Consider the following 27,423-nt stretch of genomic DNA (forward strand, 5'->3'; position numbering starts at 1 on the left):
AAACTCTTCCTAAATGGAGTCAGACATGGAAATACATACATTTGGTCAGATGAAACACACAAACATACGAATCCCCAATCAACTGTCTAACTTTAGAGCAGGGCAGGAATTTAAACACATGCCTCAAAACTGAGCAATAAGAAACGAAACACAGGTAGTTTTTTTTGTGACGTGTGAGGCCTTCTAGACTGCTTTTTGAAGGCACCTAATTCTCTCCAAGGTTCATCAGAACCACAAACACCTAACATCATTGCTCAACCTCAAATCAGGTACTGTAGTGGCCACACTGAAAATTTTTAAGCTTTTTTTTTTTTTTTTTAAATCTTCACACCCCTTCTCACCGACTCTTTGCCTGGTTAAACACCATTTTCCCTATCAGTTCACAGGAAGTATTAGGTCACAGATGATGGTACATGTTCTGCCTGTTACAGGTAAGATCCATTATCAATATGGTAGAGTTAACTAACACATAGTGCAAGGTCCTGCAAACAAGGGAACAAACATGGTGGCTCTTCTAGTGGACCTTTTTGTAACCTAAATGAGGTTTATAGAAGATTACATGCTAGACCCCACATCACTAGCCAACTACATTTGTGGTCAATTATTCCTATCAACTTATATGACATTAATTGTAGTAAAACGCTTAAAGCAATAACTTAAATAGCAGCCCTTGTGTCACCTTGGTTTGTTTGGAGGAAGCTGTCGACTTGGTCGTCTGATGGACTGGTTTGGCTGTACCTTCATGGAAGTTCTGGGAGAAGATCGAGCAAAGGGGTCTGGTGCTGGAGGCTTCTTGGGTATTTTTTTCACCAGTCGGCTCACCCATTTTTGCTGCTCTTCCGTAGAATTAGCTAACAGTAGTAGATTCTTTGCCGTAGAAATATCATAGTACACTGTAAGAATAATTTTTAAAATAAAAATGAATACTGTTATTATTCTAAACACGTCCCAACATTAGTTGTCAGATTATGGTACTCCCAGAGTCAACACAGTGAAATCAAAAGAAAATGAACCAGATTTTGCCAAATTAACTTTCCTGGCTGCTGGCAGTGCTTCCTCCTTATATTTAGAAAGTAACAATTTAGTACTATGGAAAAGTGTGTGCCTGAGCCCAAAAAATTATATAACATTGAGTCACAATGCGTAACCTTCACCAAATGTCATCTCTTCCGTAACACCCACTAACACAAAGAGCACAACACAGTGTGAGCAGCCTTACAAGCACCCTGCTTTACTGCATGAGGTTGCCAACACAACAGGTACAGAGGTATCATGGTCACATGCCATTAACTCACAGCAGTGAGTGACCCTCACAGAGACACCCTTGGAAAGGTGCTGATGGCTACGTATTAATAAAAGAAAAACTGACCTGCTTACATTTAGTTGGTATCAGATCATTAATAGAACCCTCTGACCTATCAGAATGCCTTGTGACTCCAGCACCATATGCATATTCAAATACTTGCTATTTACCTTTGCAAGGCGCTATAATCTCTTCTTTTTTATCCATGTGATCTTTGTGACATTTGATGTGGCAGCGGCGACATTCCAGAGCAGGAGGAGGTTTAAACATATGCCACAGTGGCTTCATACAAGCTTCACAATTGGTTGGAAAGTGGTAAAGAGTAGGTATAAACTCATGTCCTTTGTGACAAATGTAATTTGACTTCTCTCCCATGGGCTCCACAGGAAATTCCTGTTCCTTTTTGCTCTCTCCTTCATTAGCATATAGAATCTAGAATCAAAGCAAAATAATCTCAGTACTCCTAGACGGCAAATGTAAATTCAGAGTAACTATCTAAGTAGAAAGACTGAAGAATTACAATAGAAGTAATTTTTAAATAATTTTTTAGTAAATATTTCATTAGACAATATTTTTGACAATGTGTGAAATACCATGTCTGTTACACTAGAAACATTAATTTATTAATGAATACCTGGAATATCCTTGGAATCTCCTTGGAATCTGCTCTGTACACATCAGTCTGAGTGACTGGTCGGACATGGAAGAGTTTGCTATAGGAAATTATTTCAATAAGGACAAAAATGAATGTTACCAAAATAATAAATTTGACAGATTAATTTAGGATACACATTAAGACTTAGAGCCATTAAAGATTTGTCAGTACAAATTTCTCATCACTTAATCCAGTCCTATCTTTCAACCCTGCACATGAACTCCCAAAACCCTAAATAAAAAGAACTCACAAGAATCCAGCTATATTTGCAAAAAAAATATCAGCACGGATAAATAAAACCACCATCATGTGACTTTAATGATTGCTGGCAGCTTTCTAACATAATCCTCTCCCTGCGCTCCAACCTCTGAATACACACATTCTACATTTATTAAGAAAATTAATTAATTATACAACCCACCTGTAAGGACATGTTGTAAGAGAAAATATAGAACACTGAAAATTATAGCCTCTCTGCTACAGTTCTCTAATCATGATTTGCTCCCATGTGTATGTGAGGAAGGTCTAGCTGAGCTCGTGGGAGCAGTTCAGTTACATCAGGCTCAGTGGAGTTCCCTGGATCAGTCTGAACACCATGCTGCTGCTGCTGCTGCTGCACCAATGCCTACAGCAAACTCAACTCTTTCCCACAGTGGGTACCCTAAGGGGCCCAGCTCTGTAGTTCAAATTAAAAAAAAAAAAAATGCCCCATGTGACGTTGTGATCCCAGACTGGATCTCAAAAGGCCTTTGGTCACAATCATTTCAACAAAATTCACCTGCAAATCAGAAGAAGGAATCACACATGGCAGTACTTACTCTATATCCAATACCATATAGGGATTAGATTGTTCTTTATCTTGTTCGCTGTCATAGAATAGGATCTTCTTACTGCTTACAATTACATACTGTTAGGAGACAGCAAAGGATAAAATATACATTTTAATCCAGCTCATCACAGAGATCAGAGATGTCCCAGCAATTACCACAGATGTTGCATTGATATTTTTCTATGATTTTATTAAATGGTACCTAAATAAACAATAACAGTACTGTATGCTAAGTCCATGATTTGCCAAGAAATTCACTGCACAACAAATGAAATCCTGATTACTGGATAAATCAATATATGTTATCAGACTCGTTGATACCTAAACAGATTTAAGTATCTGTGAAGAGACAAATCTAAAGTCTGGAAGAAAGTAAGATAAAAGCTTTTCCTTTCTATTTTATTGATTTAATTTTTTCTTGAACTGGTAGAGTCAGTGTCATCTTATGATGACTGTGTGCAGGTCATATAAGAGATCATACCTAAAAAGATCACTATTATACTTACCAGAACAGCCAGCAATATTCATTAAAAACCTAATTACCTAGAAGATGCCCTATTTCTAGAATTTTGGCTAGAATTAACAGTATGACTGAGCAGTAAGCAAACTGGTATGAAAATGTGTATGTTATATTTTGGACAAAGACCCATCAAAGACGTTACTGAGAAGCAGTAAACAAGTGAAGGCTGCACAAGGCAGATAAGTAGTTGCTAGTTTTATCTCCTAAATAAAGAAATTGTCAAAGGCATCTGCTTCCAGCCTCTGCTGAATTTCAACTATGAAATACTGTTGGGAATGTTTACAGCTGCATGTATAAATGTTTGAAGACCATGAATGATTCTTCTCCCCTCTGGCTGGACAAAGAAGTGTCTTAACATATTAAAATTGTCTTAAGCTGCTCCCCTCAGAGGTAGCTATCCCAGCTAACATATTTTATACATTTAAGTAATGAGAGAACACATATCAAATAAAAATGGAAGTGTTGAAAATCTGCATTCAGATTAAAATCCAGACTATGCATGAAACAAGACCAGAAATCTGGTTTTCTTACCTTTTTAACCCATCCAAATTTTTTAGTGTTATTTCTAACAGGCAGTGATAGCCAGCCTTCCAATCTTGATTCTGAAATAGATATATATATTAAAGAACATAAATATTCACAAAACATCATTTTTGAGACTACTGTGCATTTTAAAATAGTTACCGAAGATCAATAATAAAGCAACAGAGCAAACATAAGACCTATTTAACAGTACAAGGTCTTGCAAAGTTTAGCACAGTAAATGTTCAGGAATACATTAAATAATCTTTAATGAATACAGCCAATAACCAGCAATGCAATCACAAAAAAGTAGTAAGCACGAGGAGGAAGGGAAAGAGCAAACTTGCAATTGTAGCACACACATTCCCTTTAGTAATTTTTTCAAGTCATAAAAGCCTTATGTCTATCAACCTTTACCTTTTACAACAGCATCTAAAGGTATTATTAGTACAGACCACATAACACCCAGTTCAAGACAAAAAAAGGCAAATTACCACCACAAATAACCCATATGCTGGGGAAAATGTCAGTTTAGTATTCTAATACACTTTTTGGTCTGAAAATTTTTCTTTTCTCTAATTCTGCCTGTATCTCCTAGGCTTTCTAATTCGAAATAAGTAATTTTTGGTTAATCCTTAGGCCTTGCCTGAATTCAACTGCCCTTTCACACACTTGCAGTATTTTATATTACACTGGCACATTAGTCAGATTTGATTTATCAACAGTATTAAGTGCTCAGCTGTTGCTTGACACACATTTACAGCAGTAACTATAGTACTGACACAACCAAAAGCTCACCAGGATCACACTTTCTCAGTGGTAGGTGACACACAGGATCACACAGCCTTTGACCCTATTTTTATAGCTGCACTTAACACAAGCACTTCTTTCCCCTCTGCTTTATTAGGAGCAACTACTCAATTAGAATAATATTTTTCCAAAGAGTTTTCTACCCTAGCAGATAACCTCTACTGCTGCTGAGGAATCTCCAAGTCAAAAATAATGAAGCCTTAAGCATTAACAAACACAAAACCGTGGAAGGAGTAAAAACATACTCCAAAATTGCAAATGTTATTTTCTTTCTCACCGGAGGGCATTTGCAGGTTCCTGCCCATGTTTAACGTAGCAGAACAAATAGTTATTAGATATTCATAGAATTGTTATTGTGCCTAGAGAGACTTGAAGCAAGGTTATGTATTCGGATACACAGTCTTCAACATTTATTGCTCTACCAGCATTGCCTGTTGATAACCCATTTTAATGTATATACTGAGTACATGATGCAGTTCTATAAAATGTATTTTGCCTCATACCTGACACTTACATTGTTCCTTTCAACTACACCTGATACAAAGTGTAGCAAGCATAATGCTGATGAAAAAAAATCCTACCCCACATCCAGGAAGCATGTGTAGGGCAAAAAGTATGCATGCTTTTCTTATTTCCTAAAATATAATGTTTTTCCTATTTTTCTCTGTAATCTCTAATACCATTGCACGAAATTGGACAAAATGAGTTTCTGATTATAATTCTTCAATGATTACAGATCAGAGAAAGGACAGAATATTCAAAAATTTTCGCAGCACATGCTTATAAAGCAATAGGAGGGAAAGAAACAACAAAACACACTGATCATACCTCAAACCTGTTGTAATTATGTCAGCAAGAAGTCCTAGCTTAGATATGATTTCTACTTTAGAACAAAAGAAAACCATGCACAAACCATGACAGCAGCTAACAAGAAAAAAATTATGCATGTACATAACTTTTCTTTTATTAGAAGCCTCATAGTAAAAAACAGAGAATGAGGAAAATAGAGAAAAATACATTAGTCTTTACTCTAGTTCAATGAAGTAATGTCGATATCCTAAAAGAAGTTTTGCCTTCAGTGGAAAGGTATTCACACTTTAAAGGAACCTCCAGTGACATACAGGAATTTGAATGCAACTAAAAAACCTACCTATGACATTAAGAGTAAACAGAAGCTTTGTTCGAAAGAGTGTAGGTGCAGTCATATAAAATGAACATAGAATTAGTAGAACACAGTTCTGTTTTACTGGAGTCTTATCATTCATTATATACTTTATGTATCTGGGAAAATTAACAAATCTTGCTTGCCTTACCACAAAAGAATCAAATATAAGATTTAAATTAAGGCAAAACAATGTAATACTCAGAAGATTGAATTTCTACAAGAAGATGACAATGTTTAGATGTGAGGAGTCAGATGTTTCCATACTTCACTTTAACACAAAGATTCAACTTTTTGTAGGGCCATACAGATAGCTGCAAACACTGGAGAGAGGTTACCTTGAAAACAAGGCCATAAGGCTCATTTATTCAATGCTTTAATAAAAATGGTGGCTTAAGACATGGCAGCAAGTATTTGCAAACGTTTAGAGAAAACAGGCCATTTATTTGTTGTGTCTTTGATGGCAATGTTTACTGTCAGTTTAGTGTGTTAACTGCCAGATTTATGTTTCTTTGTTTTAATAATGCATTAAGAGTGTTAGTTTTGAAACAGAAAAAAGGACACAGTAAGAACAAAGCCAAACACTTCTCAGGCATGTCACCTGTGCTATCAACTTCTGTAGGACTGTGTGAACAAGACAAAGGTTCTTCCTCTGAGTCAGAATCAGAATCAAGAAGCGTGCGAGAACTGGAAGGCTTAGTGGCAATACTGACAGAGGTGGAAGAGTGCTGATAGGTAAAGGACATGGATTCCATAGTGTGGGATTGAGTGATACGGACTAAACATAAAGCATAAAGGAGGAAAAGTAGAAAAGAAGTCAAAACAGAATCTCTATGAAAAGAGTATTAGTTTTATATTTCATCACATAAACACAGTAACTGCAAAGGAACCACCACAAGTGAAAAAAATATTTAGCTCTAATGGTGTGCAGTAGAATTTTTTAAAATAAATTTCAAGATGAAGTATGATTACAGACAGATTTAGTTAGTAGTGGATAGTGATCCCTATCAAAGGATTGATAAGATGGTGTAAAATAGATGAAAAGTCACAGAATCATCAGATCATCAACTTCGATCGTAAAACATTGATATAAACCCAGTTAATGCAGAAATATTATTAAGATTAACATACCAGGGAATCCATCATCTGCCTCAGCATCTCCAGGCCCGCTGCCAATGCTGCTGTTGTCCAGCCCGATGTGCAGGGACTGCAGCTGGGAACGAAGCTGTTCAATGTCACTGTCCTTGCTGTCCAGAGTCATCTGCAGCTCAATCCGGATCTGACTCTCTTCTGCAATTTGCTGTAGGGATAAATTGCAAGATTTCCTATTATCCCAATATTTGGTTACTCAGATAAAATATAAGTAGAAAATCACGTAGAATTTGTAGCCAATTGTACAATATTACAGAAAATGCTGCAATGTTTATATTTGCAAAAGGATCTTACTGCCTGCATTTCATTTATTTCCTTCTGATATTTGATCATCATTTGGGTTAACTTTTCTCGTTCAGACTTCAGTTCCATATGCAGCTTCCTATTTTCCTTTTCCTTCCGCCGTACATCAGTGTCAGATCCACGTTTGACTGGACCCTTCCGATTCATAATCTCAGCCAATTTATTCACAGCCTTTCCATGGTAAAGAAAAAAAGAGACAAAAACCACACATTGTGAAGAAATAAAGTCTTCTGTCTACAACCAGGCACTTCTAACTGTAAACTAACACCTTTGTAATCCAGTAACATAAACTTGCTTTAATTCCATGTATTACTTATAACTGAAAAGAAGGTAATGATGCCACGTTTACGTTAAGCATTAGCTGTGAACACTTCCACTCATCTCATTTAAATAATCCCCTCCATTTTCACTAGTTAGACCCAAAATATATATTTGCATTAAAATGCCACTTGTTCTAAAAAATAATCTGGATTATAACCAGAAATATACTTCTTTATAGAACTTATAGAGGAATCAAGACTGAAACCAGTAAAATATCAAATAATTTGAGAGAAATGAAGACTTTTGCTGGTGGAATGCATTTGGATTAGAATATCCTCTATAATGAATCACAAGGATCCAGTTTCACTACAATGAAAGTCTACTTAGTAGAAGAAAGAAAAAAATCAGTATTTTTTTTTCAGGGTAAAAATGAATAAAGCATTAATGGTACATATAAATAGTTTACCATGGAAAATTTTCTATTATAAATTATTTGATTCATGAACACTATCTCTACATTCATTTAAACACATTTGCTTACCTGGGTTTTTAATGTCCTTTCAGTCAACAACTGTTTCTCAAATTGTGCTTTAATATTTCCTATATTTGCTTCTTCTTCTTTTAGTTTTGTAATTTCTGTAGTAAGGTAATTGAAAAAATTCTATGAAAACTCATTACAAAAGAAAACAGTACCACTAAAGAATAAAACTGGTTTCAAATTAAAGTACATTTGGTTCACAGAATACATACGTTCTTGTACTTCCTTCAGTTTATTGTTTAGTTCTTCTTTCTCATTAGCAAGATTAGCCACATCACTGGTTAGTGTCCTATTTGCTTCCTCCAACTAGAAAAAGAAAAGGGGGTAGGGGCACAGAAGAATGAATGGTCAGAAAGATGCATGAAGAAACATGACAAGATTTTTGAATTTCAATCATAAAAAATAAATATTTCAAAAATGTTAGATATATCTCTTGTATATCTCTGAGTATTCTAAATAACAATGCATAACTCAAACTGCAAATAAAACTCAAGCTCTACAACCTCTACCAAATTACAAATCATACAACTCACGGAAGCTATGGTGGCATCTTTCTCAGTAAGTTCCTGTTTATGCCTTGCCATCATCTCTTTAATCTCCAGCTCTTTCATAATCTTCTCTTTTTCCAAATCAGAGTACTGCTCTTCAGCAATGGAACGGGCAAGTTGTTCTGAATCTGCTTTTGTCAAAGTAATCTCTAGCTGAGCAGCCAAGGAATCTCTGCAAATTATTGATATATATTTTTAACTTTAAATTGGGTAATGTAGGGGTGGGAGCAAGGGCAGAGAACAAAACAACAAATAGCCATCCTAATCTTTTATGTATTAGTAGTACAACTAGCAAAACCTACCTCTCATCCTGTAACTCTTGTATTTTTTGCTGCATTTCTTTACAAATTTTGGTCTTTTCCTCACATTCTTCTTTAAGTTCTCGAACTTGCGTCTTATACAAAGTCTAGAATTTAAAGTTAGCAAGAAACTTATGTGATTTTCTGTATTCTTGAAAGTCCACAAAAATTATACAAGATGACATTGTATGCAATTCTTTAATCACACACTCTAATTAGAGTGTAACTGTGCAATACCTTCTTTAAACTTATCTAAATGTCATAATTCACAAATGTGTTTTGGTTATTTTACTTTATGTTCTTCTTTTTTTAACTTGTATATTTGTGAATGGGCAGATGTATGATATAGATTTTCTATGTTTGTAAACATGCTGTAAAGATACTCTAAATGTGAAAATCACTATTTGATAGAAAATTGGAAGCATCAGAACCAAGGAAAATGAATTGATTTTTCTCTACTATTTTAAATCTTTGTCTGACGTAATTAAGTACATGCTGTTTAGATTCTAATCATACAAATCCATGAAACCCATGTGACAGTTAAAGAACAAAAAGAAATATAGGAGGAAGGGAAAAACAGATTAGAAAATAATTTGAAATTCAAAATTTCATGAAATTGATACAAATCTAGAGCTCTAAAAAAATGAAAGAAACATTATATTGCTCTGTCCACTCAAATGACTGAATACAGGTCAAGTGACAGACAGCTGTAAGTGGACTTACTGCAAAGATTTCAACACAGATTGTCTCTCTCTGGCCCATCTACAAAATTCTCCCTTTCTCTCCTTTAATGTATGCAATGTTTTCATCTACTAAAACTTTAGATAGTCCTTCTCCTCACTGACCTGAATACCACAATGAAATTTTTAGTTTCCTTTAATTCTGAAACAAGCCTTTTGGCATCTCCTGCAGTGCAACTGGCTGCGCACTGTTAATAAAAATTAACCTCCACAAGCTAGTGATGATTTTTAAGTACAATATCTATTTATTCTGTTGTATGTTACCACTCCTAAGAGACCTCTATCAAGTTTGGTTGTAATGCAAAAATTTCCTTCCAAGCCTTAATGTCACGTTTTGTCACACCACGTCAGAATACAACTCTTCTCTACCATGCAGCATGGAAGAGATGCTGAATGCAAAAGGCTGGAAACATGCAGAAAATTATTCACACTGTGGAAAAGGAAGCTGCTTGCCTCCTCCCTCCCTCTGAACTCCCTCACAAACCTGGGACATTTTTTAACCTGAGCTCTTTTATACGCTCAGTGATCAAGATCAAGGCTGCAGACAACACTGAAGACAGGCACAAGAAAAACAAGTAGCTTTGGGTTAGAGCTGTGAAACAGCTGATGGTTAAGGAGGAAGAAGAAAAGATAACATTTACTCAGTAAACAGATTAGTAAAAAAATAAAGCAGCACAAAACATACCGAGAAATACTGTTCAGCTTCGAGTTGGTCTTGAAGCTCTTTCATTTGTCCATCTGCATCTTGACGTTCCCTAGAAAGGAATAACATGCTTTAAAGATATGAAGACATTCCCAACCAGTAAATTAAAAACGCACTCATACTCTTGAGATCTTCAGTGATTTCCTGACCAAAGTATGGTCAGCAATTAAACCTGAAGCTTCCTCTGGGCTCCAGATCTCTTTTTCACTTGTATAGCTGAGCCCACTGCACATGTCAGTTTAATATTGTTAACATGCTAACTACAACAGTGTCACACAGTTTAACCAGTAAGAGACACCAATAAAGTAAACAGCCACCAACAGAATCTTATTTCCATGTAAAACATCTCTGATCTGACCGGTTGTTTTGGGTCTCTTGTTTGCAAGAGCAGAGTCTGTGAAAACATGTCTGTACTCCTTGACATGGATAATTTCTTGAATTCATCTGTTATTAAAACAACAGTCAGTCCCATAACAAAAGAAATGTAGCAGAAAATACTTCTGCCAGTGTTTCACATTGTGGTCACCTTCTATGTGACTAACTGCATCTTGCTGACAGAAAAGGCAAAGCACCAGGAGATAAACCATCAGAAGTCATAAAGGAGCTGAGATTCATCTGATATGTGTGCTAAACTTGTATTTTCATTCACAAGAAAGTTCTTTATGTAAAAAAAATATTATTTACTTATTTATTATCAGGTGCAAATACTACTTGTAAGACCTTGAAGAACTGCTGGGATGTAACACAACTCCTAAATGAAGGTCCAATAGATGTGTTTAAACATCTGCAGTATTAGATATTTCCAACAGTTATGCTTTCCAGCAGTTATGCTTTCCTGCTCTGTAGCAGTATTCATTTCCATCTCTCCTAGACTAATAATTCCAGTAACTTTTCTCTTCACTGAAGTTCTACATCATTAAAGAGAAAGTATGTAGACTTTCAGTTAAATGTTTCTCTTAAGTCCTCAGATTCATGTTTACACTGAGTTTTTTAAGGTTTTCAGGATAACAAACACCTTTGAATACAAATCCATACAGTGCTGAATCACTAGGGCAAGTCTCAACTAGTCACTGTAAATTATTTTAAAGAACCTTAAAGTTTAGCACTGTAGAATAGCATATTCTTTGCAGCAATTTTTTTCAATTAATATTGCCCTCAACTTTTGTTACAAAAATATTACAAATCAGTAACATGACTAAAAATATGGAGCAACTTGCATACTTGCGGAGTTCATTGTTTTGTTTTTCCAGACTTAATTTGATTTCCTGAAGATGGTTATTCTCCTGTTTTAACTGCTTCTCTGACATTTTCAAGGTGTTGACCTGCTGCGTTTGCATCTTGAGGTCATTTTGAGTGAGACAGCGCTTTTGTGTTTCTTGCTCTATTTTTAATGTCAAGTTTTTTACCTGAAAAAGATACAAACTCCTGTTAATTTTACAGACCTATACAGGAAAGAAACATTTAAACAGTCTGTTATTGGTTTCCTCTACATTTCTGTACAACATGTACTCACATCTCTTGGTAAATCGAAGCTGCTTCCTGAATAAAGGCATTAGCACACATTAAATTAGCTAGTTTTTCCATGTCAATCTCACAGAATTTTAAATGCCAGAATGAAAAACTTTTTAAGGTGAGTAATGCTGAAATATTTCTGAAAAATGACACTAGACTCCATGAAGTAGACTTTTTAAAGCTCCAAAGACAGAGAAGGAAAACTGCTGCCATTTTAACTCACAAACATTACTAAATATAGCTATAACAGGAAAAGTATTTAAACATTGAAAATGAAGTTTGACTCAAGATGCTTTTTTGTCAGTGTTCCTTACATCTTCATTTAGTATATCCTTTTGCATAAGGAGCTCATTGATTTTCTGCTGTGATTGTTTGAGATCACAGTCCAACATGGAGCGCTGCTTTTCAGCTTCCAACAACCGATTTTCTACTTTTTGCTTTAAAGCTCTCTCTTCCAAAAGTTTCTTCTCCATTTCTGTGAAGTAAAAAAATTTAAGACATCAGTCAGTGTAAACCAGCATATTTTGGAGGCCGAAGGGAGGAGGACGTTTAACAAAAAGCCACATGTTTCTCCTTTTAAAACTGAAGAGGAAGACTGCTGAAAAGTGATTAATTAAAATTTTCATAGTAAAATCATGCCCAGAGGATGCTTTTCCAAGCATTCCTGACAGAGCTATTTCCTACTTTTGAGTTTCTAGATAACTTCCAGTTTATCTGCAACACTTTTGAGATGAACAAAAAGGGCTGAATTTTAAAAATAAACCACCTAAATCTACTGAATTGTTGCACTACAGTAATATAAAATCAATTAAAGAGCTGAAGCTGTTGCAGAATCTGATATGCTAAGTGACTTGGTCATTATTACTGAATCATTTTTGCTTCTTTTGAAGATTTGCATGCTCAAAATTCTTGAGAATGCTCTGCAATTGAAAGGAGAGGTTCTATAGGTAGCTTTTTAATTAGCACAATAAACATAAGCCATTTAATTAAAAAGTAAGAGCCATCTTCTGGAATTTTTTGGTAACTATCCCTCTCTTCAAGATATTTCAGTTGTCTTGAGATGCACCAGAATGTGCACAGTAAAAGCTTATATTATCTACTTTGTATAATTCACTCCTAAGTCCAACTGTGTCAAATACCTACCTTTCATGGCTTCAGATTTTGCTTCCTCTATAGATTCATAGATCTTGTTTTTGTCTGCTAATCGTGCTTTTGTGGCTTTATGTTCAGCTTCTTCTTGCTCAAGGTTCTGCTGCATAACTTTAAATTTATATGTCATATCTATTTCCATGTTGCTCTTTTCCTGTTATAGAAAAAATAATATTGAAATAAAACATAAAATACATCAGGTTAGAGGCAAACTTTTGGATGACAATAACATGCTGCTTGGAAAGATGCAAAAAGTAGAAGAGAGAGCTCAGACTAAGGAGCTAACTGAGAACTTATTTCTAAAATGTTTCTCTGTGGATGGCAAAGTGCTCTAAAATGTACAACAGCATCCCCAGGGGCAAACAATTACAGAATTACTGCCTTAACAACAACATCCTGCAATAGGCTCAAAGATTAGGTTTATTGAAGAAATTTTTCAAGACTTTTGTTTCAATGACAAATTTGTTCAATATTAGCAGAAACTCTTTTATTTTTGGCAACAAGGAGAGTCTAAAAAAACCCAATACATGAAATGAAATGTTACTACTGCACTGTTAAGCTACACACCAGAGTACACTATTATGTACTTTAGAAGTATAATGTCTTATGATCGTATGGGAAATGATGACTTTTTCCCCCCCGCTTTTCAAATTGCAAAAACAATTAAAAAAAACCAACTAAATGTTGAAAACAAGGTTTACTCAACATCTCAAATAATAAAAGTACAAATTCAAAGATTTCGTAAGAATGTGACACCAATGTTCAGTTAGAAGTGCTGTTACCTTTTCTAAATCTGTGAGCTTTTCCTGCAATTGCCTTTTCTCCATTTCCAGTTTGGCTAATGCACTCTTTCCACTTTTCACTTCTTCTTCAAGGCTAGATATTCGACCTAAAAATAACCAAAACATCAATGAGACTGGGCAGTGTGTGAAAATGAGACTGTACTTTATCTATTTAGAGATAACATTTTTCAAATGTTACAGCTTCTAATTCCGACTGTTAAGAATATCTCCCTTTGGGGTGATTTTAAAAGTTATCAATAATGTTTCATAAATGTTATCACACATTTTCTCTTAAATGTGTGTTCAAAATTGCATAACATTTTAGAGGACAGCACACTTATCTAGTCAGCCTGAAGCTCAAATAACACCACCCAAACCTATTTTTATTTTGGAAACAAGAAGCAATCTTAACATCAGAACATTTGCAGGAATACCTTGTAAATCACTGATAATCTCTGATCCATGACTTCGATCTCTCCTTTCTGATTCTAGAGCTGACTGAAGATTGAGATACTCCTTCTCCAGTTTGAGTTTCGCATTCTCTAGCAGGCAGTTCTTATCTTGTAGTTCTCTATTATTAGTTTCCAGCTGCTGGATTTGCTTTGTGCTTTCTGTCTGGTTCTTCCTTAACCTGGCTGCAGTATCAGACTCTGACCGCAGCAAAGAATTGGCTTCATCCAACTAAGATTGATAAATACATACTTCAGAAACAATTAAAATATAAAACCTACTATTTCTACTACAGCATACTAGGTTTTAGGGATTAAAGAAGTAAAAAGGAGTATACTTTAAGATTACTTTTGAACACCAAAACGTAACAAAAAAAAAATCTTTAAAAACTCAACTAGAGATTTCAAATCCCTCCACTAATCCCAAAATCTGTACTTCAAACAGCTATTATTTTAAAATATACATATATAAAGTTGGCATACCTGTCTTTGTAGTTGATTGATTTTCTCATTAGATATTTGAGAGTTCTGATTCCTCTTTTTTAAATCTTCAAGCTGGTCTTTCAAACTGTTAACTATAAAAAACCCCAATTGAACATTGTTAATCACTGTCATGAAAACACTTCAACTGGGACTATAATTCATTTATTTTAACTTTTAAAAACCCACATCAAAATGGAACCCTTCAAGCATGGTTCAACATACCCTCATTTTCCAAATTGCGTTTCTTATCTGCTTCATGTTCTGCTTTTCTCTGGTATTCTGTATTCTTATGCTGAAGAAGAGCCTTCTCTCTCTCTAACTGCCTGACTGCAGACTCTACATTCTTCCTTGAAGTTATCTGGATATATTTAAAAAAAATACACCACTAATTACATACACAAGAGTGGTATTCTTATATGATAAAAACACAGCTCACACACTCAGTTTAGCCTGTAATGGAGAAAGCTAGTTTATTTGCCTGCTGCAAACACAGCGTATCAGAACACGTGATCAAATCTGGCCCAGGATGACTATGGCCAGGAGCTCTGCTATTTAAATACTGTTTGATCATTTGGATTTGATAAACCTGGTAGACCTGCCTAAGCAGTCAAAGAGGAGCAGTCTGGGAGCAGTCTGGGAGCAAAGAAACACATGTGTAATGTAAGGCCTTGACATGCACCTGGATGAGCAATACATTAAGTTGCACACATCCACATCCAAGTTTGTAGAAGCACTAAGGTGCAAAGCTGGGCAAGAAATAGGGTCCTTTTACTAACACTGAAAAATGCAAAGCATGGCCTTCCTCCTGTAGAAACACTGCTCTCACACCTTCGATTTTTAAAATCTATAGGAGATATTTATATCATGCTGTTCTCCAGCTTAAAAACACAGTAAAAAACAAGTTATCAAAGACATGTGTCATTATAGTAGAGAAATCATAATGAAAATATTTTAGCAGTGACAATTTCATGCTTGTGAATACTAAGAAATCAACTGGTTTACTTGCTATAAATACACAGCTACTCAAAAGTAATTTGCTGTTACTGAAGGAAAAAGCCACACACAAATGTTAAAGTTCTAATTCTAGTCAGAAATATCTGTGGACTTACCTCTTCATCGAGCTCTTTCAATATCTTCTCTAAACGAGTACTTGTAGACCTGAACAAATTTGAAAAATACTTTTAAATCCTGCTGATAATACAGAAATTAGAGTGCTTGGATGTGTCTCATTAATTAGATATTCTATTTTCAGCAGTAACATGAAACCTCAGGGACAGGTGAAATCACTCTAATAACAGAGAGATTCTTCTAGAGAGGTAAGGCAGAAAACCCAACAAAACCACCCCAGTAGTCACAGGAGCACCAAGAATAGGCCAGCAAGTTACAGTGAGATCTGCTCACAGGGTTGGGAATCCCCAAAGTGAATTAAAATGCTTTTAAGTATCCAAAAACAGAAGGTCTAATAAAACTACTCTATAAACATACCAAATATGTCAAAACAGTCTCACCTGTACTTCTGTTCTAGTTCATCTTTGGCTTGCAATTCATTACTGAGCTGTTCTTCTAGCTTGCTTAGTTTTTTCTGAAACTGTGTAAAATATCAAAAAAGTATGGCCCACATATAAAAATATTACCACATAAAACAAGTGCAATTCAATTAAATAACAAAATAAGGGAAAGCGAGGAAAATTAATTCAATCTTCCACTATATTATTTTAAAACCATCACTAGAAGGTTACATCTTTACAAGGCATTAATTCAGATGATTTTAAAGATACAGATCCATAGCAACAAAATTTGCTGCATGCTGCATTAAATCAAACTGTCACAGAATTACGTGCCACAGATTGTGAGTCATAAAATTTATATGGGGAAAGAATATTGTTACCGGCCCTTTGCTGTTCTCTGTAGCCAGAGACTGTCCACTGCAGCAGATTTTTTGGGATAACCTTTTCTAAATGAAATGAAAAAATAAGAAGGGGGGGCACATGACCAAAGTAGACAATCTTCAGACGACTAAACATGTTCAGTGACCTTACCTGAAGAAGAATTTCTTAGTCTTACTCATTTGGAATCTAATGAACACTTTTCAGTTTTGGAAATGCTTTGTTTTCTCAGAATCAACTGGGTTGGAAGAGACCTCTGAGATCACTGAGTCCAACCTATGACCTAACACCACCATGTCAACTAGACCATGGCACTAACTGCAACATCCAGTCTTTCCTAAACACCTCCAGGGACAGTGACTCCACCATCTCCTGGGCAGCCCATTCCAATGCCCACTCACTCCTTCTGTGAAAAAACTCCTCCTAATGTCTAACCTAAACCTCCCCTCATGGAGCAGCATAAGACTGTGTCCTCTTGTCCTATTTCTGGTTGCCTGGGAGAAGAGGCCAATCCCCAACTGTCTACAATCTCCTTTCAGGGAGTTGTAGAGAGTGAAGAGGTCTCCTCTGAGCCTCCCCTTCTCCAGGCTGAATGACCTCAGCTCCCTCAGCCTCTCCTCATAGGACTTGTGCTCCAGACCCTTTGTTGCTATTCTCTGGACCTGCTCCAGCACCTCAGTGTCCTTCCTGAAATGAGAGGCCCAGAACTGGACACAGTACTCGACATGAGGCCTAACCAGTGCCAAGTACGAGGGAAGAATCACTTCCCTGGTCCTGCTGGCCACACTGTTCCTAACACAGGCCACTGGCCTTCTTGGCGACCTGGGCACACTGCTGGCTCATGTTCAGCCACTGTCAAACAACACCCCACCAGGTCCCTTTCTGCCTGACTGCTCTCCAGCCACTCTGTGCCCAGCCTGTAGCGCTGCATGGGGTTGTTGTGGCCAAAGTGCAGGACCCGGCACTTGGCACTTGTTGAACCCCATACCATTGGATTCAGCCCTTCTATCCAAGCCTGTCCAGGTCCCTCTGCAGAGCCCTTCTACTCTCCAGCAGATCGACCCTCCTCTCCATCTTATTGTCATCTGCAAATCTGGCTAATGGTAGACTTGATCCCCTCATCCAGATCATCAATAAAAATATTAAATAGAACTGGGCCCAACATTGATCCCTAGGGGACACCACTAGTGACCAGACACCACCTGGATGCAGCACTGTTCACCACCACTCTCTGGGCCCGGCCCTCCAGTCAATTCTTAACCCAGCAGAGAGTGCCTCTGTCCAAGCCGTGGGCTGCCAGCTTTTTCAGGAGTATGCTATGGGAGATGGTGTCAAAGGCTTTGCTGAAGTCCAGGTAGACCACATGCACAGCCTTCCCCTCATCCACCAGGCAGATCACCTGGTCATAAAAAGGAGATCAGGTTGGTCAGGTAGGACCTGCCCCACCTAAACCCATGCTGGCTGGGTCTGATCCCCCGGCCATCCTGTAGGTGCTGTGTGATCACACTCAAGATGATTGTTCCATAACCTTGCTGGGCACTGATCCCAAGCTGACAGGCCTGCAGTTTGCCAGATCCTCCTTCCAGCCCTTCTTATGGATGGGCGTCACACTGGCCAACTTCCAGTTTTCTGGAACTTCCCCAGTGAGCCAGGACTGTTGATAAATGATGGAGAGCAGTTTGGCAAGCTCTTCCAGCAGCTCCCTCATCAACCTAGGATGGATCCCATCTGGTCCTATAGACTTGTGAAGACCCAAGTGGCTCAGCAGGTCACTAACTGCTTCCTCCTGGACTACAGGGGGACTATTTGGCTCCTTGTCCCTGTCTACCTGCTCAGGAGGCCAGCTGTCCTAAGGACAACCTGTCTTATTGTTGAAAACTGAAGCAAAGAAGGTGTTAAGTACCTCAGCCTTTTCCGCATCCTTGGTAACTATGTTCTCCCCCATGTCCAGTAAAAAATGTAGGTTTTCTTTGCCCCTCCTTTTGCTATTAATGTATTTATAAAAACACTTTTTATTATCCTTACTTTAGTTTTGCTTACTAAAATATTTTTTAAAAAAATGTGAGTCTAGTACCCAAATATTCACGAAATAAATTATAAATAATAAATTTTGGATTAATCTCATGAGTTCGGGCTTTCAAATGCATTTATTTTCCTCCCTTCCCCCTCTTTCTCTACCTCCAAACATGAAAAGTAAAAATGTGGTTTTCTAAAACACTTTAAAATTATTACAATTAGAAGATTCCCAGAACAGGGACACTGAAAAAGACATCAAAACTGGAGATTCATCGCTTGAGAAAATACAAATAAAAAAGTTGTCAGAAGTCAAATGCAAAATGTTACCATCTGCATTTACTATCACAACATAAAGCAAATGTCACGAATGTGACGATATGTATTTTGAACACCAGTACCATTTCTTTTTAAAAGGGAAACTCTAAAACTATTCATCTATTCAGCAGTGACAGGAAGGAAGTGGAGTGTAATAAACATTTGCATTTAAATTTAGCTGATCAATACAAAATGCATTTCCTTTATTTATTTTTAAACTTTGAAAAGGAACTGTAAGTTTTAAGAAACGTTAACAATATACTATCTACACTTGAATAATACAAATGTTTAAGTAACATAATGAAATAAGTACATGAAAATTCTATAACATTTTCCTGTCATATGCATATTTAAATTCAATTGTCAATCTTCAAAAGCTGGATAAACACGCTCCATACACTCCAACTGGAGTATGATTTAAACATTCCTTTATCACTGCAGGTGACAATTTATTTTTTCCAAACTCCGAATAAATCAGTCATGAATCGCTCAGGCAACTGTGGAATCTTCCCAAGAGTGATGCTCTCTGTAGCAAACAGAGCTTTACGCATTTGATTTCCAAAAAATTCTAGATGCCAAAAGAATTTGAGAAAAATCTGTATTCATTCCCCTGTATACTACAGCACCTTAACACTTGAGTACAACTGTTTCAAAATACAACTGGTTTACTGCTAACAATTTGGTGAATAAACATTTAAGATACTTCACATTCACATAAAATTATGTAGGAATCTTTCTATTCTTTTCATAATTCAAATAATATACTTACCTCCTTGCTGTCCTGTAAATAGAAAATATCATTTTTATTGAGGATCACTAAAAGATAAAAAGCCCCCCCACAAAACTGCTTGAAAACTTATTTTAGGCTTTGTCTTTTCTTAACAGACTTAACAAAATTAGTTAAGCATACCGTTAATACTGAAGAAGAAAGGCACTAACCTCATTTTTACTAGATTGCACAGATTCATTTTCTCTGCAAGACTGAGAGGAGTCACTTAGCAACCTGTCAAAAACAAAAACAAATCCCTCCAGCTCTTATTCAAGTTTTCAACAACTCTGGCAATCTTGCCATTTTAATCAATTCTCTCAAGCCTTAATTTGTCCTATGCTCCTCTCAGAATGAAGCTTGTTTTATTTCAGTCTTAGTGTATCTTTGTGATTTGAATCTTTCCTTAACTGAAGTATAGCATGTTTCCAAATCCACAGCAGCTTATGATCTTTTAATTAATACAATTAGTTTTTAATTATTTGAGTTTAATTCTAGAAAGTTATCTTGTGTAAACTTTTTTACAAAATAACTACTAAAAAGCCTTTGTAGAAGTAAATTACAAATCTATCAGTATTTTAACCCTAAACAATTTTTTAAGATATTGTATAATTCTGTGCATATAAAAATACTGTGTTTAATCACAGTTATCAAAATAACCAAAATAGTAACAAATTATTTTACTCAAGTTTAGCATTTTGTATCTTCCCAACTGGATATAAATGAATATAATGTAGGAATAATTTATGAATCTAGAGTGAAAAGTGAATACAAGAAAAATGTGCAGGTATTTTTCTAAAAATGTATATTAAAGTATCACATACAAATTGTCTCTATAGTAGGTAAATCCTATGAAAGGCAGCTGGTTTCCCACGAAGGCTTTGGGGATTGGAAAGGTTTCCACGTCTCCCTTGTCGTCCTCAATGTCATCAAAATTACTGCTATCTATATCACTGCTGAGCTCAGGAACAACAGGAGCAGCAGCTATAAAAAGGGGAGAAAAGATGAACTTTACTCCAAGATTCAGTCACTTGCTATATACTGGTATCTCTATAATGTTAAAAGACTATATTATAAGTTGTCCTTAAATAACTTGTAGTTAAATATGTATTAACCAGACAGCAGATCTGGAAATATTACTGGGCACAATTTTTTCTAGAGCAATCTATTTTTGTATTAGTTGCTTCATGCATAGACTATCTAATACGCAAGACATATTTATTTGCTCAGGTAATCACGTTTGAGAATAGAACTCTAATACAATCAGCATTTTAAGAAACCTTAGTAAATATGTAACTTTAGAAGTTACGATCGAGCTCGTGAGCTGAACTGACATACTTTGCTTTTTTTACCTAAAGCTATCAGGTTCTCAACACCTTAAATGAAAAGCAGTAAAACTGACAAGACCACTGTCAAACTACTGTCTTAGCTACGAGAAGATCAAAAAAATCCCAAATCAAAATGAAAAAACTCATAACACAAAACAACAAAAGCAAAAGACAAACATGCATTCTTTTTAGTTAAAATTCTGAAACATCCAATTCTTTTATTTAAAATGGAAATGTCTACATTAAAAGCATGATAAAGATGAGGATAATCCTAGTAGGAATAATGTGTATTTACTAACCCTTACTCACATGAGTTTTCATAACACAAATGATAAATATGAAAGGTTGAGCAAGATTTCTGATAGAAAATATTTAATTTATACAGGCTAACGTTTTTTCCTCATTTCTACTATTGCAAATACTGAATAAAATAGAACTTGTAAGCTAATTTACTCACTCTCTCGAATGTTGTCCCAGTTCCACTGATCGCTTTTGAAGAAAGGGTGATGCTTTATTTCTTCTACCCCATTTCTCCCAAGTCGCACATCCCTAAACATAGCAATTAAGCCAAAGTCACATTAAGGAAAGGAGCTTCTTTTTTTTTTTTTGCTTAGTTTGTTGTTATTTAAATTCTGACTTGTTCACAAGCAGCAATGAAACTTTCAGTAAAGATTGTCTGTGTTAACCACACTAATGGTCAGATAAAAAACAAAATTTAAAAACCACCAACCACTAATCTTTAGTTTCTTATACAAAACATACTCTGATTCTTAGCATGCGCTCTCCTTGCGACTGCTAAAATGTCCAGAATTCGGAGTCTGCCACGTGGGGAGTAAAGCAAGACAGAGAACACTGAGGCAAAAACTAAGAAAAACCTAAAAAACACAAACAAAAACTCAACACCCTTGGGGGAAATAAAACTGCAGAAGTTCCGTGTCTGCCAAACCACATGACAAACCGTAAGACGCAAGTGAAGGAAGGTCTAACCTACTGCACAGAACAGTTATTCAAAGCTGGACTAAAATAAATATTTTAAGAATTTCATCCTCTGCCCCACAACTAACCCTGACACGTCTTTTGCTGATATTTGCAGTGAAGTAAATCTTAAGAGCAACAAGAAACTTTTAGTTTGAACAGAAGAGACTCTCTTGAAACTATGTACAGGAACAGGACATAAAAACAATGCATGGAAAAGAAGCAGTAAATCACAGGGTCGATGCTTAGTCCTTTAAGTGCTTCAGCAGTGATCACGCAGACAGAGAGCAAGCATCTGTTTCAAATAAATCGCTCAAGCACTGTGTTAAATATAAACAGGAAGAGGGACACACGTAGTGGAAACACACCTCGCCACATTTACATTATTAAATTCTACTCATATTTTCTCTCTACCCTTCAGCTACTAAGGGTGAAAAATGCTGCTAAATTAAAGTACATCCTTCCTGAGCAACTGCGATCCTGCTCAGTAGAGCAAACAATCTCTCTTTGAATGCAAAACCCATTATAAACCCATTTGTTTTCCTAATCCCTTATTCTGTATGCTCTGCTCCAGCCAGGTTCAGGTGAAAAAGCATAAGAAGGCATCTCCAATCCAGAGTTAACTGTGGGTCTACAGTGTTGTTCTTTTAAATCAAAGAAATCAAAGATGATCTGTGCTTTCTCAAACTAAAGAAAATATAAGTGTTCAGGTTAAGAACAAGCTTACACAGTTTAATTTCAATAAATGGCTCCATTCCATAAAGACAAACTTCGAGGACCTATTTGTAGCCAAAACAATACTCCTTGCAGGTTTGTTAGCTATACTTATCAATTAATGCAACAAAGCAAATAAAAAATAAAAATTCAAACATTCCAAGAAACCTTAAACAAACTCATAAATGCATGCTTACTTTCAGAGAAGTACTTGCTTTCATTTTTCATAAGTAACAGCCATGCAGACATTGAGCACAACAATTTCGCCCCTGCCTTGGAGCTTACAAATTACTTTCAGTCTTACAGGTTTGTAACTGTATTACACACTGCAATTGGAAGGATTTGTCCAGCACAAACTGTGTTGTTAACAAGAGCTGTCAGAACTGCTCATAGAAATAAAATACAATACCTGGAAAAAACACCCCAAAAGAAAAACTAGAGAACAGAAGGTTTTGCTGAAGAGATGTGGACAGAGATTAGGAAAAGTAATGGAAGGAATTAATTTTTAGAATGCACCATCCAAAATAAATACAGCCAATACCATCCAAAATAAAAAAAAAAGTAACAGAACAACACATGCACTTACCTATCAGTTAAAAAGGCACAGATAAGGTTCTTCGCATGCTTAGAGATTTCCACGTCATCCGGGAAATGTAATGAGTTCTTATGATCCATAATTTTACTGTATGTTCCTACTAGTGAGTCTGCATAAAAAGGAGTATCACCTGGAAATAAAACAGCAAATTGACTGTGATTTTGAGTCATGTAAGTTGAGTAAGAGAAAAGATATAAAGAAAAGTCTAGGAGCAGTTTACCAAAAATAGTCTTTTATTTAAAAAAAAAAACGAAACAGTAAAATTGGAATGCAAAAATAATGTATACTACTAAAAATATTCCTTCCCTAAAATGCCTGTATTAGAAACTACACCATTTTCTATCCTGCCAATCAATACCAAAATTTTGCCCAGCGAATTACACCTTTTGTTCTATCTGAAGACTCTCACTGTGTTTTCTAATTTACATGATGGGTGACGCCCACTTAAATCCCCACCTTTAAACACTCCATGGGTCAAATGGGCCGCAAATCACTAAAGATTTGCTAATGCGCATTTGTTGGAAAGAATAAACCAAAGCTCTCCGAAGACCATTTCAGAGGCATGACAGGCCTACCCTGCCTAAGGCAAGTCAGCTCTGAGCAGGAGCCTTCCCAGTGTGTTACTGCACTGTTAAAGCCATATTATTAAATCTTGTTCACTGACAAATTAATTAGCTTCGGTGCCCATATTAACATGGCAGGTGGCTTTTAAAATCATAGACCTTTCCCACCCAGAGGTTTGCAGCATAGGCTCTAAAGATATTTGCAAAGGAAACAGAATTAAGAAAAATAAAATTGAGACAAGTGAAAAGAACTGGAAGTGATGAAGGCAACTGACACTCAAATTAACTGACAACATTCTGAACTTACAAATGGTTCAGGTCTGTAATCAAGAAGCTGCAACTTTCACAGAAATGCTTTTTCTCCCAACTAATCCATAGGTTTAAGAGGGAAGGCGAACAACTGATTGCATGAGCTAGGCTCCTTTCTCCGTCCCAGTGTGCTGTGTGCAGGCAGGGACCACCTGGCAGGACAGCCTTGCTGGCTGCAGCCTTCCATCAAGGAACTGAATATTTCAAAAGCCAAGTACATGAAAAAAACGTACAAACAGACCAAGGGACAAAAACCATTCTGCTTTCAAAAGAATACAAATGTAACAATCCTAACTTCAGTCTCCTCCTGTCATTTTATGGCATAATAAGGAATTAGTACATATCAGCTTGAACTAAACTTCTAAACTTTTAGTAAATTCATTAGGGTGCCATACCAGTGCATTGCAGGTGTGGATCACTGATACTTGCTGCTGCCTCACTCTTTCCCAGCCTTCCTCTTCTGTCCCAGAAACAGCTTTGATTTTGGACACACCTTAAAACTATCTAAAGTCACTGAACTATCGTTAGGATTCATCCTGTGACCAACATTTTACCTTTTAGTCAAGGGCACAATAAAATTTTAATTCTCATAATAAAATTACCATTTTCATTAGTACTGTGGTTTTACTAAAACCAGAACAACGGAACACTTTCTGTGATTTCTTTGAAGTGCAAAGTTTTAGAAGACCACGGGCAGAATCTGATATGTGAGCACAGACAAAAATAGATGGAGAAATTAAGTAATATTTCCCTCCTACATACAAGAGGAAAAAAAGGGAGGCCCTGAGAAGAAAATTCTGGACAGCTATGTCCAATATTTTAATAATTGAATAATTTTCTTTATTGCTAAAATTGTTCATGAGAGACTAATCATTATAAACCACTCTATTTAAAGCCAAAGTGCCTTAATTCTGAAAGACATAGAAATTGTAACAGCTTTTTATATCCAAATGTCTTTCCTAGCTTAGGATACCAGAAGCATCAAATCTGCAATATTCTCAGAACATGCTGATTTGGATTTTTAATAATTATATGCTCAATTCCATCCTTCTATAATCAGTATTTTGCTACTAGACTATAAGATTGATCCTCACTATACATTAAGAGGCAGATGACTCATCTCCTTAACAGATTATATTCTATGTTCGTTGCCATAGAAATCTGGTGTATCTTACTGGAAAATCCTGACTCAAGCATAGAAGAAAGAATCAAGCCACAGTTTTGCATTTTGACCTAACAGAAGACACTGACATGCTGTGGAAAAAAAAAAGAGGAGAAAAGAAAAGCACAGTCCTGCCCTTTCCAGTCCTTTCTCATCTCTGTGGCCCTGCAAACTCAGTACTGCTCGATGTGGCACAAACCTTCACGAGTTGGTGAGGTAGCTGACTCCAGCCAAAACTATTCTAAGAATTAGTTTTAAGCTGAATCGAGTCAGGGAACTAATCACTGAGCACGCACGCAAACAGCTGTCACAGCGTAAGAGTGACAGAGAGCAAAGAGAACAGAAATGAAACCACAGCATCAGCCAAAAGTCAGAAGCTGTTAGTGAGGTACAACCAGCCCCCGAGCAGCAAAGTACAGCTAAAGGCACAGTAAAGACTCAATGATAATCTCATTAGCAGACTAAATTACTACTTACCAACTAACATCTCAAAAAGGAACACCCCTACAGACCACCAGTCACATTCCCGTCCATAGTAACCATCACCCCCCTGCGACTTCAGAACTTCGGGCGAGATGTAGTCGGGGGTTCCCACGGCTGTGTCGCAGCGCACCATTCCTGTCTGTGCAACAGAACAACACAAACAGCTCAGTCCAAAATACTTCTGAGTCTTTAAACAGTTAATCTATTAGGAGAGCAGAAAACCATACAAAATATAGCCTAAAATATTTGTTTGTCGAGTACGTTTGAAAGACTACTTTTTTATTCAAGAAACAATATGGACTGAAATGACATTGTCTGGTAATGTGGTCACTATTTGCCTACTTCATAGTGATTTCTCTTGACTACCTCTTTCCAAAATTGACCAATTTTATTATTTTTACCATTGGTTTCAATATGAAGCTACACACCATATCAGACTGCTCCTTATCTCATTGAATTCAGGGACAAACTTTAGAATCATTTTGACAAGTTAAGACTTCTAGGCCCTACATTGCAGATACATAACAATTTTGTCCAATTCAGACAATAAATCAAGTTTGAGGTAAATTTTTGTACTTACACCTTGTTTTTTAATTACAGATGCAAAGAAGACTAAAAGGAAAAGCTATTTTTAAAGAATAGGAAAGCTCTTTTTCATTTTTTTTTTAATTAACATAATACCACAGTTGTATTAATGGAATGATTCCTCATCCCCTTTGCTTCATGCTGAGAGACTGAAAATGCAGGGGCTAAGTGACGCAGAAGCATCGATCAGATCTGCCAGCATTCTAGTTCAGAGTTATAAGCCTTGTTTCCTTTAGTCAAATTCACTGTGTTCACTCCTCAGAGACCAGATGGATGAATGAACGAAATTCTGGATGAAGCTAGAGAAGTACCAAAAATACACCCATCTTTTATTCTGTTTCTAAATCTGAAATCTCAGTCATCTTACAAAGTTCTTCATGCATTTTGCCATCAGCATGAACAGCAATGTGTATTATTTACGAATTTTGATACAGAATATTAGTAGCAATAACTAAAGTCAAAATACATATTTAAAGAAAGGAAGAGAAACATTTTGCTTTGGGAATTGTACTGATGTGTAAAACTCACACACCACATTGTAATATTCCTTTTCATACACAATATGAACTGTCAAAAGCTTTTATTTCTGTACTAAAGCAGAACACAGAGAGTCATGAACCAGCAGGTAAAAACTAAAGGGATGACTAAATACTGTAGAGACTGCCTGTCCTCCTGGCAAATGCCTATCATCTTCTGCAACTCTATGCTAAAGCTGAAACCTGAAGAAGTTTTAACTTCTCAGTTACAGAACAAAGAGCAGGTTAACTTTTGCCTTCTATACTATGGATGAGATAGCACATAAGCTATTCATCCCTGAGATAAGAAAATGAAGTTAATACTTTTCAGAAGACCTAATGCATTCATTGGTCAAAAAAAAAACATAAGCACATTTAGCAGTGGAAATAAACTGAAGCCCAAAGGCTCAAAAAATCTAAATTTAAGAGCATTCAAAAATGGATCTGGCACATGGCAGCAATGACTATTTGAATATGCTGCTTGTAACAGC

The 27,423-nt window shown here is 36.3% G+C and overlaps 1 protein-coding gene across 3 annotated transcripts in view; it reads right to left on the reverse strand.

Moving 5' to 3' along the window:
* Positions 1-27,423, reverse strand: part of ROCK2 (Rho associated coiled-coil containing protein kinase 2) — a 105,195-nt gene that overhangs the window by 13,288 nt on the left and 64,484 nt on the right. The window contains exons 6-33 of one of the 3 annotated variants that reach the window (XM_027641151.1): positions 25,827-25,971; positions 23,307-23,445; positions 21,489-21,580; positions 20,528-20,687; positions 19,877-19,940; positions 19,707-19,718; positions 16,229-16,308; positions 15,830-15,878; positions 14,943-15,078; positions 14,721-14,812; positions 14,223-14,469; positions 13,789-13,895; positions 13,001-13,160; positions 12,172-12,332; positions 11,567-11,751; positions 10,328-10,397; positions 8,906-9,009; positions 8,589-8,775; positions 8,268-8,361; positions 8,059-8,153; positions 7,248-7,427; positions 6,933-7,101; positions 6,403-6,579; positions 3,839-3,909; positions 2,777-2,865; positions 1,938-2,016; positions 1,474-1,735; positions 680-893 (exon numbers count right to left, since the gene is read on the reverse strand). In XM_027641151.1, the coding sequence (XP_027496952.1) occupies positions 680-893; positions 1,474-1,735; positions 1,938-2,016; positions 2,777-2,865; positions 3,839-3,909; positions 6,403-6,579; positions 6,933-7,101; positions 7,248-7,427; positions 8,059-8,153; positions 8,268-8,361; positions 8,589-8,775; positions 8,906-9,009; positions 10,328-10,397; positions 11,567-11,751; positions 12,172-12,332; positions 13,001-13,160; positions 13,789-13,895; positions 14,223-14,469; positions 14,721-14,812; positions 14,943-15,078; positions 15,830-15,878; positions 16,229-16,308; positions 19,707-19,718; positions 19,877-19,940; positions 20,528-20,687; positions 21,489-21,580; positions 23,307-23,445; positions 25,827-25,971 (3,620 nt within the window). Of the gene's footprint in view, positions 1-679; positions 894-1,473; positions 1,736-1,937; positions 2,017-2,776; positions 2,866-3,838; positions 3,910-6,402; positions 6,580-6,932; positions 7,102-7,247; positions 7,428-8,058; positions 8,154-8,267; positions 8,362-8,588; positions 8,776-8,905; positions 9,010-10,327; positions 10,398-11,566; positions 11,752-12,171; positions 12,333-13,000; positions 13,161-13,788; positions 13,896-14,222; positions 14,470-14,720; positions 14,813-14,942; positions 15,079-15,829; positions 15,879-16,228; positions 16,309-16,608; positions 16,675-19,706; positions 19,719-19,876; positions 19,941-20,527; positions 20,688-21,488; positions 21,581-23,306; positions 23,446-25,826; positions 25,972-27,423 lie in introns of all 3 variants that reach the window. The other 2 variants (XM_027641152.1, XM_027641153.1) reach the window with 2 other exon arrangements.

The sequence above is a fragment of the Corapipo altera genome, unplaced genomic scaffold (genome assembly GCF_003945725.1).
Source record: "Corapipo altera isolate COAL_440 unplaced genomic scaffold, ASM394572v1 46, whole genome shotgun sequence".
Taxonomy (NCBI): Eukaryota; Metazoa; Chordata; class Aves; order Passeriformes; family Pipridae; genus Corapipo; species Corapipo altera.